This window comes from Astyanax mexicanus, chromosome 8 (assembly GCF_023375975.1).
Source record: "Astyanax mexicanus isolate ESR-SI-001 chromosome 8, AstMex3_surface, whole genome shotgun sequence".
Lineage (NCBI taxonomy): Eukaryota > Metazoa > Chordata > Actinopteri > Characiformes > Acestrorhamphidae > Astyanax > Astyanax mexicanus.
The window spans coordinates 32,609,035-32,623,575 of record NC_064415.1 but is presented as its reverse complement, the minus strand read 5'-3'; the positions used below and the strand labels follow the sequence as shown (position 1 = coordinate 32,623,575).

Genomic DNA, 14,541 nt, shown 5'->3' with positions numbered 1-14,541 from the left:
TTTTCATAATGTTTACGCCACATCTTATTCTGTAAATGTATTGGCCTGCTACAATCAAAAATCTGATTATTGCGTGACTTATGTAAAGTTTTCCCATCATCTAATTATCTGACTAGTTAATAAGTTTATTAAGGCAGAATGTACTGATTACTGACAAACTCTGATGAGCTGTAGTAACTCGATTGCAAAGTACCTTGAAAAACTCTAACTGTGAAGAGATTTAATTTGTAAAAAGACATTTTTTTGAATTTCTACTGGTCCATTCACTGTGAAATGTTGCCACAATATGAAAAAAAAAACAACTGTCAACTGCAGGGTTTCCGCCACGTTCATTTCAGTGCGGCGGTCCGCCACGCCTTCGTTCTTCCCCGCCACCCTTCGTGAAAATTCGGAGCCCGGCGTTTTTCCCGCGCTTGATCAGCGTTGCCCCGCCCTCTCTCGTTTCTGACACTGGAATTTGATCATCTCGACAGGACACCGGCTGTCAAACTGGACAACTGAATCCGAGGTATGTGGCGCTGAAATTATGTTTTTTTATATTTGTGAACAAGTTGTTGAACATAGTTCAAGGGTTATATCGGTAATATGTTGTAGACGTAGCCTACACAACACGGCTGGTTTCGCATGTTGCATCTATTTCGGGAGGCTACAGGTGAGGGCTTCTCTAGCCGTAATTCCTAAACGCACAGCTGTGTTCCAGTCCTGCACATGTAGCAGGGTGGCCGCGGGTCCTTAAAAAGTCTTAAATGGTATTAAATTTCATTTTTGTCAAATAAGGCCTTGAAAAGTCTTATTTTGTCTTAAAATTTCAACCAAAATGTCTTAAATTTGCCGGAGCTAAATTTAGGGGGGAATAATTCCGTCAGCCATGTGTTGAACTTCGGGGGTGGAAATCGGTAGTTAGTCATGCAGTGCCAACATAACGCGCGCGAGAGAGAGAGAGTGTGAGTATAGGACACAGCGAGAGAGAGAGACTGAAACATAACGCGAGAGAGAGAGAGAGAGCGAGAGCGCGCCTGTAAATAGCGAGAGAGAGAGACTGAAACATAATGCGAGAGAGAGAGAGAGAGAGAGAGAGAGAGAGAGACTGAAACATAATGCGCGCGCGAGAGAGAGAGATGAATTAAACAGTGATTAAACAGCTTCAACTTACGCAGGTGTCCACTCAGGCTCACTCACCTGGTGGAGTGAAAATCACGCTATGTTTCTGTTTCTGGAGCTGTCATAAAGCAAGGATGTAGGGCCCTAGAATAGAGGCACCCTAGAACAGCTCTGTGATGCATTTGTTTTCACGGTCCAGTAAACATTTTATTGTAATTAAATTAAAGATTAAAGATATTATTTGTCTGTTTTAATAAGCACAATTTTTAATTAAATTCAATAATATTTTTTATTTTATTTACTCATTCTCACATTTAAAATACCTAATACAGATAAGAGCGAATAAATAATACATATATATTCTGTTGTGCCCTTTCTCCTCTGTTATGTATAATTTAACATTTTGTGTTGCACACTTTTACGTTTACCGTATCTGAAAAAAGAACAATAAGGATTTATTTTAAAGAAACCTACTTTTTGCAACTTTTTGTTTTAAGTGGGCATTTTTCAGTGACAGTTGGAAATAAAGAAAATAACTGGAAACATGTGTAATTGTGTTATATCGTGATATCATTAACGTGATATAAATTATCGGTTCCCAACCGGGGGGTCCTGCCACCGCACCTTCAAGGAAATCCTGGGGGAAACCCTGAACTGCAAACTTTGTCAAAACATTTAAGTGAAACCTTGTATAAATGTGACAAAAATGTAGGCAAAATTCTCTGGATTAAAGCTTTGGTCAAATTCTGTAAATATAAATGAATCTGGGTTGTTGTTAACATATAAAACCACATAAATGTCATAAATGAGCCCTTAAAAAGGGGGGCCTGTATTATTATTCTAAATATAATCAAAGCTAACTTCTAACTGCATGCATTTTGATCCATTTCCCAAAATCTGTTCAATGATGAGCTTTGATTACAGCAAAACACTGCTGCAGGCGCAGCACAACGACAGCAGCCAAGAGCAACCAGCTGTGTGTTTTCTCATTATGCTACTGGCATTTGCAACGAACAAGATTCCCTGAAGCATTCCGATGAGAAACATGCGCTATTCTCCAAAAGACTTACGATCTGCAGAAACATTCTTTCATGAGCTTCGTCCTCTAATTGGGAACATCTTTCAAACAAACATTCATTAAAAGCAAGCAGGCCAGAAACGGTTCTACATACTTCCACTGCAATAAAAGGCTTGAGGATCTGATTTGCTGATGCATGAAGGATTGAGGAGATACTGCTGGCTCTTGAAGATGTGACTTTTATTGCTACTTATCTCTGCAAGCAGAGGAACTCTCAGAATCCAAGCTAATGTTATCAGTGAAGAATCCAGTAGTTCAGAAGTCAGGTTTAACATTTCTTGTCTACAGTTTGGCAGATTCCTCTGAGCAAAGAGCAAAGCAACAAATTACTGTACTTCTAAATGAAGTGCCTACATGTACACAAATGAACCTACTGTTAGGGCTGTTGCAATAACCGCAGTATAGCAATATCGCGCTATTGACAAGAAAAACGCAGCGCGTGGGACATAACGCGATATTGCCGTTTTCCCTACGCCAGGGCCTTATCATATAATAAATTATCTACATTTATAACCTAAAGCTTATTAATACTGTATTGTTATAGTTAAATAATACAGTGTTTTGATTTTGCGAGGCGTTGCCTATATTGCGCTTCGTCTTTGGGACTAGGTCGTGAGAGAGTGAATTGGTCTACGGAGGTCTTCAGTTTCTTTACTTTAGTTATTGCGATCAAAGGAACGAAAATACAACCCGTTCCAGTCATGAATAAAGGAAATAAACCTTTTATTGGTGCAGGAGGACTGTCTCTGTGTTATCAAATATACTGTGAAGCATAATATGTCTGTCAACCTAGAGTTTATTGTTTATTGCCTTAGTTCCAACTGTACACTGTAAAAATGAGGAGAGAAAAATAATATAAACAATATATATATATATAATATATTATTATCATTTTAATCTCAAAGCCGGCTATTTTTTCACGAAGGGTGCTGAGATCAGAGGGGGGGTATCATTTCGGCAGGTGTAAATATCAGGTGTTCAAATTTGAACTTGAAATATAAATATAAATATAAAGCGTTATTTACACACAAAAAATTACGGACAGCGCGAGAGTAACCTCTAGCGCCCACACGTTTACCAGACGCGCGTGCACGTGAAGTAGAGTTGGATTCTGCCGGGGAGTCAAAATTCAGCACACCTGTTATTTAAAGCATTATTTAAATATATTTAATGAAACAATATCTCGCCCTTTTTATCCAAGCCGTCCACTTTAAATGCGAGGTTCATGCTGATATGCAGCTGCTCCAAATACTTCTTTGTCCTGAGGAGCCCTAGATTAAGCTTTAAGTTTATTTGGGTGAGTAAAGCACACGTGAAACTCGTTAGCCCGTAAACAAAAAATATATTATATTAGCCGCAAAAAAGCATGTGAACAAGTATTTATAAAAAAACATTTATATAGTTCTAAAATGAAGGCATATCGTGTCATACTGCATATCGCGGTATTGAGCCATCATATAAAACCACCGGGGAATTAAGCCAATTCTTGGCTTATGAAAGTACAGAATCTAAGTACTGGAAAGATGTGTTTAACTGCACTAAACTAATGTGTAAGAGAGTGTAAACAGTTATACAGGAAAATACAGAAATTAATGCGTCAACTAGTCCATCAGATAACAGAATCTCCTTTAGTTTTATGTTCCCAACCTCACACACATTCTCTATTATCCAACTTTTAAGTAGAAAATTATATTTCCTAAGGCAAGAAAATGTTTCTTTTCCAATGCAGGATTGAATGTGTTTTTAATACTGTAACACCTACTAAGATCCTGACATTGTTTTTCCACATGTTGGATCCCCAGCCACATGTGTGAGTAATAGAACTGTCAAAAACACAGCACTTGCGGCTTTAATGGAGCGCCGACATCAAAAAACACAGCCATCTACGTGCAGTTTGGGAGCGTGTTCTGCGCCTCGGCGAAAAAGCCTCGGAAGATTTCCAAAAGAAAGAAAATCCCTCCATCTAGACAGGTTAGCCTAAGCAAATTGTGATTAAGCACCTGTCAAAGGCACTTAAGAAGAGCTCACGGTTCATGCCAAGGCGTACTCCAGCAAGGGTATAACCTTTTCTTTCAGGAGAAAGAGCTAAAAAGCTCTTGTGCTATGTTACCATTCTCTGCATGAGCTAAATATGTCCGGGGCCTAGCTTGAGATAAAAAAAAAAAAAAAAAAAAAAAAAAAAAAACATGCAGATGTTATTCATCTGATTAACCCTTTTAGACCAGAATTATGCCCCAGTGATAGAAAAACGTAATATAATAATGTTGTTTTTTTTGTCTTTGATGCACACAAAACAAGACTAATATTCTAATTAGGCCTGTCACGAAAATATTATTTTGTGGACGATATATTGTCCCAGAAATTATTGACATACACAATATTTTTGTCATTTTAAAACTATTAAATGCCACTGACATAATGATAACAGAATAGCAATTACACATTGTCTTTAAAGACAACAACATTTCAATTAATCATTAAAATGTTATTATAATTAGTTTCGGAATGATATACTAATTTCTTCACCTACTGTAGTCCACACTGTATGTATGGAGTCACAGGTATTGAAGCACGACTGGCTAAAATACTGTTCACTGTTATATATGTGAACAAACATATAAATAAACACAATAGATGGTCACAATTATCAAATATTTTTGAGGTAATATTAATTTATTGTACGATACATCGATATTGAAATTACTGTGACAGGCCTAATTCTAATATTACATCTATATACAAATATAATCTAATACACTAGTTAAAAAATGGTTTTGTTAATGTCCGTTGAATTGGAAACCTGTGTTTAACACTTTTATTATATTTTTGAAAGTGACCTTTTTGTTTCACAAACCATTCCTTAACTAAAAAAAAAGTGTTCTAGATCACATAGAATTAGTAAAAGATCTTTCCTTGCCTCAAGGGATACACCCTTTCTTTTTTATTATATTGGCACTTGCTGGACATATTAATTGTATAATATAGTAGTAAGTTATAAAGTTATACTGGGTATGTCTAGTCTCTCTGTAAGTTATGAATGTGTATATTGCGTTGGCATCGGCAGTTATATACCATATTGTTATAAGGTGCAATTTTCCCAAAAATAATCTGTATGCTTTATAATCCAGTATGCTTTATGTATAAGGCTAACCCAGATTGTAATTACTTTGTATTTTCTTTTGCTCCACACTAAACTGTTCTGACCAATAAGCTTAAAGAATACTCTAACATGGTTTGTTAAAACACATTTTGGTGCACTTGGATTTTCCCTGTCTAAGAACATACTAAACCAAGATGAAAAAAACACACTTCTATAAAGTCTATAAACTTATTATCTGATTTAGATCAGAGCAAATGAACTACAGGTGTGAAAACGCCCTCAGATTAAACACTCTTGTATCCATAGCACTGTTTGAAGGACACAGTAAAATCCCCTAATCAAGGGTTAAAAACAGTGCGTCATAAATCCTATCTTCCTCTGATTTGTTTATCGGGGGACACCTGTCATAAAGATGATCCTCTTCAGTAATAAAGCAGCAGTAAAATGAACACAGAACTTATCACAGAGTTTCAAGTACTTGAATGTTTGCCATGACGTGGTCACATGTTCATGGTCCATTCACATCATGGTGTCTCAATTTAGGTTTTACCACTGAGACTAGGTAAATAGTGGAGGAGCTCTTCTACAGCATCTATTTTTGTTTTGCAATTTCTAATTTCTGATTAAGAAACTCGAATAGGGCCACACACAATTTCTGTATACATAGAAATGTCTTTTCAGACAAAACAAAACAAAACAAAACATTCATCACGTAATTTTCTTGCAGGAGAAGGGATACAATTAGAGGCATGGATAATCCAGATGGAAATAAAATCAGAGAGAAGCTTCTGTGTCCAATAAAACTTTGCTATTAAATAATTAAATGTCTATTTTAACCCCAAACAAAAGAGGCTAGCATCTGCTTTATTCAGTTTTTTTGTATAAGCTTTGTTTTTCTAGTTTTGTTATGTCTTTTATTTTTTTTGTAAGGACAGGTAATACTTAAAAAAAGCTTAAGGTAAAGCTTTGGAACCACCTACTTCATCCTGCACATGCTCAGTGTTGTTTTTATGGTGCTGAACACCAGGCCTGTCATGATCAAACTAGCATGTTTGAACTAGCACTGCACATTATTAAAATAATTTCTAAATATTCAATATTACTTTTGATACACTAATATCCAGAGGTGTCGCTAGCCCATTTTTAGGGGGACTCAAGCCCCCAAAAGGCCCATAAAAAGCTCCTAAAAGTGAAAGAAAGTTGTGTTTTGTTTGTTTTTTATAACAATATTTTGTCTGTGACAAGCTAAAATGTTAAAATATATGAAAGTATATAATTAAACAGAATTTTAAGACATAATTTTAACATGTAGAAAATATAAAAATATAAATATATCTCCCCCTCGCCAAGCAAACAGTAATTATATAGAAAATAATTAATTGTATTGGAAATTAAAACTTAACATTTCCCATTTGTTATCTTTTTTGTTTAATTTGATTATTGTGATGCAGAACAGAGCCAACATAACATACGTAAGTTACACTACATTAAACAACACACCGAATCACCACTAATGTTAGTTTGTTAGCTAGCTCGATGCTAATATTAGCTAGCTAGAGTATTTTATTGATTGATGCTTACAACGACAGTTTGCTAACGCAGTTAGCTCTGTACTACGCTTACTACGTTACTTACGTTAGCTCTTTACTAACCTTAGTTTTTTCTCCGGTAATGTTAGCTTACTGCCCGCTAATGTTAGCTAGCTCTCCGCTAACCTTAGTTCTTTCCCGGTAATTTTAACTAGCTTGCTGCTAATGTATGCTAGCACTCCATTAACCTTAGTTCTCTATCCCGGTAATTTTAGCTAGCTTGCTGCTAATGTATGCTAGCACTCCATTAACCTTAGTTCTCTATCCCGGTAATTTTAGCTAGCTTGCTGCTAATGTATGCTAGCGCTCCATTAACCTTAGTTCTCTCCTTGATAACGTTAGCTAGCTAAGACCTTAAGTACACATATTTCAATTTAAGACATTTTAAGACTTTTTAAAGACCTGTGGGAACCCTGTAAATTAAACCATACCACCAAGAATGCAACTGTGGGAGGAATGTTTGATGATATGTACATTTTTTAAATAAAAGTAACACACCTGTCGCCTGTACTTAATAGTTTGTGTGTCTGATTTGAATCCAAATTTTTATTATTATTATTATTTCTTCTGATATGACCCACTCACCCCTTTGGGTGCTCAGCACCCCTAAACCTCTGATCCTAGAATCTGCTAACATCTGCGCCTTTTCTTGTCCAGATTTCACTGACTAATCGTGAAAATACTAAAGCACTGGTTAATGGATTTCTGAAATAAAATGGAAAATAGTATAAAAAACTGTCAGATGCTTCTCTGAACACAGATCTTTACCTGTTCGGGAACTCCATGGACCCTGCGAGCTCCTCGTACTCCATGTGGAACACGCTGGAGAAAGCGTTCTGGAACAGAAGAAGAAAAGTCAGAAGTTAAATCAGAGGCTCTGTTTCGCAGAGGTAAACTGAGGGAAGGCTGCAGGAAGGGAAGCCAGTGGTTTCTGTGGCTTTTTAATGCTATTAGTGTCCGGTGACTGCCTGTGTAAATTTAACACAGAATCTCGGCAGTCACGTAGTTTAACGTGCTCGTGTTTGTGCGTTTCTGGAGGGGTTAGAATTTCCCGCTCGCAACAATTAAATCGTTTCGGAACATGGCCGCGGCCAAATGGCATTAGTCAAGCAGGCGAATCGGAAGAACCTGTAACGGCCCTCCACAATAAACACAGGAGAAATTTAATATACTGTGCTGCGGCGCTGCCAGAAGTGGAGTTTATTTCAGCATTCCTGGACACACGTTACCACCTTATAGGGACTTGTCTGCAAACCTGAACTCTAACGCTCTAATGCTCGCTAAAGCACTGCCTTTTCCAACTTTTAAGAGAGCGTGAAGAGAGGATAAAACGACCCGGGGTGCCATCCAGATTCAATTTAAGAGGAAAAACTTTCAACACTAACTCATTTTCGAGCGTCTCCATTTCAACAAGAGCTGGCCTATATTGAAAACACGCGCTGCAGCTCTTTGTGCAATGAGAAGAATGCATTTATCATTTAAATGTAAGCCGGGCTTTCCTCTTTTAAAGCTACACAATGGCGCTGCAGAAACTTTGTGTCAAGCTGACAAACCCCAGAGGTCCTGCTAGGCTCGTATATATAGATCAGTCTGATTGGACTAAGTGGGTTCCTTCCCAACGCTCGAGACATCAGAACTACTAGGCAACATCTCTCTAAGCCAGTGGGTCGAGGCTGTGTAAGACCACAGCAGAGGAAAACAGACCCCCCACAGACGAAGCCAAATGTCAGCTTTCATCAGATATCACTCTAAAAACAGCCCTCCACGCCACTTTGACTTTCATGCTTTCATAAACACTGAACCCTTTCCTTGTAAAGCAAAGAGCGCTGAGATATTCTTCAGTGTAACCAAATGTTTAATCTAATAAATGTCCCGTTCTTTCCGGGTTTGACCTTCAAAACTGCTCTCAGGAGAATTAAAACATCAAGAGCTGAGCTCACAGCGGTGTTCACTGATACTAAGAGTACACTGTACAGATAAAATCTAAAATCTCAGTCAAAAAACACTTTTCCTTGCTCATCACATGTTTAACAGCAGCCTTCTACAGAGTTTGGTCTTCAGTCACAGCTCCTCAGACTCAGCCTGCTTCAGGATTATTAACTAAATCATAAATTGGTCACGCTACAATTAGCTTTCCAATAAGAAGCCGCATACATTTTTAACAATTACTGAATTTGTCATGCTCACTAAAAACTAGATCAGTTTCAGCCTGAGGAAATGGGGATTGCAGCATGAAATGTAACAGATACAGTACCAGTCAAACGATTAGACACCCTCTCATTATATTTTTTTATTTTATTATAATCCTACATTGCAAATTAATATTGAACATTCAGACTATGAAGGAACAAATAAGGAAATATGTATTAAACTTAAAAGGGAAGCATTTAGGTGGCTCTTATGTGGGATGCTGGTCATTTGCTCTTTCTAAGGCTGGTAACTTTGATGAATTTAAGTAACTATTGGTCTTTCTTTCCTGGTGTATTCCTGATGAGTGCCAGTTTCATCCTAACATTTAATGGACTGCACACATTTTCAAGTTGTTGAAATTTTGCGGATTTCTTAAGATTTCTTAAAGTATGTTTTTTTTTCTTTATAGAGTTTATAGAGTAGTTTATTACTTGATATAGCTATTCATTGTATACCAACTCTACCTCTTCACAACTTTACAACTGATGCTCTCAAACACATTAAGACCCAAGAAATTCAAGTAATTAACTCTTGAAAAGTTCAGCACAGCTGTTAACTGAAAACCATTCCAAGTGACTCGTAACGACCTCGTAAAGCTGACTTAGAAAATCCAACTAAAATGCGCAAAACTGTCATCTGAGCATATTCATATGAACACATTTTGGTTTACTAATTAATTCCATGTTTATCTTTAGATTTGATGACTTTAGTTTTAATGTTTTTTTTTATGTTGTTTTAAAATATATATATATATAAAAAAACAATTAAAGTTGAGTCCAATTTTTTGACTGGTACTGTATATGGGCAAAATAAAGTCAAAAATAAAGCAGGGTCAAAACCAGAGGAGCAAACAGACACAAAATAACAAGAGAGAACACTGTAATCCAAAAAGCAAAAACAAAATCTGGCAGACATGGATGAAAAATGGTAAACACTGTACAAAATGCGAGCTGCATGCTCAGTAGGCAGCAAAGGATCAGCAATACTTAACAACAAGCTTGACAAACAAGGTAGCTGATAGTGCCCTGGCTTACTGGAACACTCTGAGTTCCTCAATATAGCACTGTAGGGCAGCATTTACTAGCGCTAAGCGCTGTTGCTAACCACACTGCTGCTAACCGCACTAAAATACTGGAATTCTAACTTACTGTAAATAAACTTTATTCACCCAAATAAACAGTTTTCAGACAAGAAATCTTTGTAGATTAACATCCAGCATTCATTTGACTTTGAAAAGAAAGTGTTTTTTAAATTATAACAGTTTCATTTAACCCTAGCCCAAATTTTCCCCCCTCATTTTATTTAATGCAGTATTTTTTTGACGGAGCATCGTCTTGTGACATTATATTTAAAATATAACAATAAAAATTAAAGTAATTTCCAAAAGTTGGTTTGTTGACTGGGGGGCCATAAATCCTCTCATTTACTTGTTAAAAATTTTAATTCTGTATGTTTCACTTTCCTATATTGTAATATATATGATTACTGACAAGATCAATGGTTTTAATCCAATATAAACCTGCGGTGTTATACAGCTTTGACAGTAATATTCCTGAAGTGAATTCTGTAATTATATTTGGCTCACCGTGAAGCTTCCTCAGTAATTGTCCTGTTCAGCTGACCTCACAAAGTCTGCTAACCAATGTGGCTGGGCAATGTGTTGTTTTTCCTAACCTCAACGTCGACGTTTAGGAAATAATTTTAGGAAATTATACTTTTTTTGTATTACACAGACACTGTTTACACTAGAAATCTACTCTGGATGTGAGTAATGAACAAGAAGGCAACTGGGGTGTGCCATATGCTTGTGATAATATCAGTATATTTTATATTAGTTTTGGCATTTTTGTCTGAGCTTTAGATTTGTGGTACATTACTTGTTACACTTCATTGCTTTTTTATAATGTAAATTATTAATTTTGTTATATTAATGCTACATTACCTTACATTACATTACATTTGGCAGACGCTTTTGTCCAAAGCGACTTACATACATAATGGATTAGTTTATACAAATTCAGAGACTTGGTAAGTTACTGTTGTTACAGTTACTGTTGCAAAACAGATAAAAGTTTAAAGCATGTAATGTTTCTATTAAATATTAATTCAATTCTAATAAATGTTATATTTATAACAAACAATTACATTTACATATACATTTTACATAGTATATTCTTGAAATATTAAAATACTGCCAAAAATATCATTATAAATAAATAAAAAATGCCCTGCAATAGGGGTGGGCAATAAAAATAGTACCACAATATTTCTTCCTCTACTCCATAAAACAATCCCATCAGTATTGTGTGAAGCCTCACTGCCTTATTACATCACTGAAGCCTAGTAAACACTTTTTCAGCAGTTGTTGTGGCGAAGGTTCAGTGGAAACTGCTCCTGCCATGCAGTAATGACCTGGGTACGGCTTAAATGTACTACTATTTTAATAGATTCAAGAACTAGCAAAGGTCTGCACAAGTGGGTCCAAACAGTGCCTGAATAACAGATTGTACAGCACTTAGAATCTGGAATCATCAATAATCAAATAAATTCATGTCATTTTTCACTGTTACAATAAAATTCATCATCCTACACTGTAAAATACACCCCAATTTACATGGCCAATTACCCAACCCACTCATTGTGTCTGATACGATATGGAACACATCTAACTGAAATATTGTGATATTATTTAATGGCTATATCGCTATAATGGCTATATCACCCCTAGAAAGCAGTACAATCTAACCTAAGTGTTCTTATTGTAAACTTAATAGTGTATTTGGACCAGCCCAGTTTGGTATTATGTAGAGAAGAGGCCTAACACAAAAACATGCCCACAGGCCAAGGCTAAACCTAGGAGTGGGTGCTTTATTTTTTATTTTATTGCAGCAGTGAATTAGACCTAGATGAATTGCTTTTATCCCTACTTTCAGCAGTGACTCATCTACTCAAAAGCTCAATTTTAGTCTTGTTCAGAAGAGGAGCTTCCTTTATACCAGCTTTTAATGTAATATATTACAGTTCCCCAGCTGCACTCTCACATCAAAGGCTTTTATTGCTGGGAGATGAAATGGATGATCCATGTTCTCTGATTATTTGATGAAAAGAAATAACACTCTATTTGGTGCTAATACTTATTAATATTAATACTTAAAATGTATTTAAAATATATCTCTTCTTCTGGTGTGTTTTCGAAGGTCTACACCTGGTGTGTGAGTGTGTATGAATGTGTGTGTGTGTTTGCGTGCATGTTGTAATTGCTTCTTTGGCAGCGTAGAATAAGAGAGCAATTCAGCTTGTTTTCTGCTTGTGGTTCTGCTATAAATGAAAGCAGTGTTGTCTATGGGCTGCTGATTGGCCTGCCACTCTCCCACTCAGCCGGGCGCGCCAAAATACCCGGCACAGCCCCTCTTCAGGAATCAGCATGGCTCACTAACTATTCCACAACATTTTCACAACACATTATATTTAATCTGCTTCTTCACATTCTCTACTCCATATAACAATCCCATCAGTATTGTGTGTGCCTTATTACATCACTGAAGCCTAGTAAATACTTTTTCAGCACTTGTTGTGGCGAAGGTTCAGTGGAAACTGCTCCTGCCATGCAGTAATGACCTGGGTATGGCTTAAATGTACTACTATTTTAATAGATTCAAGAACCAGCAAAGGTCTGCACAAGTGGGTCCAAACAGTGCCTGAATAACAGATTATACAGCACTTAGAATTTGAAATCATGTATAATCGTATAAACATATGTTATTATTCACTGGTACAGTAAAATTCATCATCCAAATTCTAACTACACTGTAAACCCTCAAATAAATATATGTTGTATGTAAAACTGAATATTCGAAAACATTACTGAATGATCTTTACATCTGTGACAGCTTTACACTCTCAAATAGGATCTACTTTGAGAAAACTTGCCGCCCATATATAATGTTTAATGTCTGGCCTTTATGTTGTAGGCTGTAAAAGCAAGTTACTATTTTCCTTATTAAAATATATATGTGATATTTATCTTATTTTATTGCATCATTTTGATGTTTTTTTTGGATGATGCTGTGAGCATTTGACATATACCTAATATAAATGGTTTAAATAGTAAAACTAGGTTTAAAATTTGGACATGTTTTGTTTATTTCTCAACTGTAATAAAACAAACAACTGTTTGTTTAAACTAAACCATCTAATTTTCTATAAATATTTTAAATCAGTATTCTATTTGTTTTAAAACTACATACAAATGTATTCACCTAAATGTAAAATTTGAAGTAGAACTTTCTATTAATGTCATTAATGTAAAAAAAAAAAGGTTTCATGTTTAATTAACACAAATTTTCAGTAAACAATATTTAATGTCCATTTTTCTCAGAACTGGAGAGATATCAGAATAAGTTTTTTTTTTCAGTAATTAATATATAGGCCTGTTATAAGAACGTTATCCACTTATCATACAAAGTATGGACATGACCATATGAGCATCAATTTTATTTTTAAAATATACACTATATTGCCAAAAGTATGCACTCGTCTGCATTGCATTTACAGTGAGGTAAGGCTTTAATGCAGCTGCTTGGTCATGGAAACCAATTCCATAAAGATATCTTCAATGTACTGTTCTTGAACTTATCTGAAGTTTGATAGCTTGTCATCATCCATCTTTCTCTTGATTATATTCCAGAGGTTTTCAATTTGGTAAAATCAAAGAAACTCATCATTTTAAGTAGTCTCTTATTTGATTCCAGAGCTATAAAATACAACTTTTCCAGTCTATTTTCCAGTTCCAGCATATCTGATTTAGTTCTGCTCAAAACGCTAACTTCATTGTGATGTCTCATATCTGTGATCTGACAGTGTCTTTTGTGTGTTTTATAGTGCTGTGTACACTGAGTGGGTTTGCAGTGCTGAAGGAAAGTTTTACTGATAGATGCTGACAGACAGCAGAAGAAAAGCAGGGTTTTGGGCTTACCGACGTTTCACCATCAACAGTGAATACAGTGCATTCTTGAGCCTGCATGAAAGACAAGATGGTGGCAGCAATCTTCCTCAGCAGGACTTCCAACGACTGCTGTTCTTCAAAAATAAGACTGGCCAGATCCAGCAACACCTATGTAAGAAGAAGAGGAGGGATTATTATATTTGATATTACTGTTGGTTTAGATCAAAATATATTCAGTAGATGACAATGATGCATTAATATAGTATAGTGGTGATGAACTGAATGAACAGATGTGAACACACTTTTATATATATATATATATATATATATATATATATGTATAAATTTTTTGTCTGACGCACACAGGTTTGGCTTTGTTGGATTAACTGTGTCTATTACATCTGACATGTGGCATAGAGCAAATAAGTAATTTTTTTCTGCTCCAATTTTTGATATTGTATTTGAAATACTTCTCTACAGGGAATAGACAAGCTGTGTGTGTGTGTGCCTTTGCACATCTGTGTAACTAAAGTAACTG

General features: G+C 35.9%; 1 protein-coding gene across 4 annotated transcripts in view; it reads right to left on the bottom strand.

Moving 5' to 3' along the window:
* The window catches only part of pde5ab (phosphodiesterase 5A, cGMP-specific, b), a 93,818-nt gene that overhangs the window by 28,905 nt on the left and 50,372 nt on the right, over positions 1–14,541 (bottom strand). For all 4 annotated transcript variants that reach the window (XM_049482727.1, XM_049482728.1, XM_049482725.1 and 1 more), the window contains exons 6-7: positions 14,034–14,171; positions 7,637–7,704 (exon numbers count right to left, since the gene is read on the bottom strand). In XM_049482727.1, coding sequence (XP_049338684.1) covers positions 7,637–7,704; positions 14,034–14,171 — 206 coding nt within the window. The remainder of the gene's footprint in view (positions 1–7,636; positions 7,705–14,033; positions 14,172–14,541) is intronic.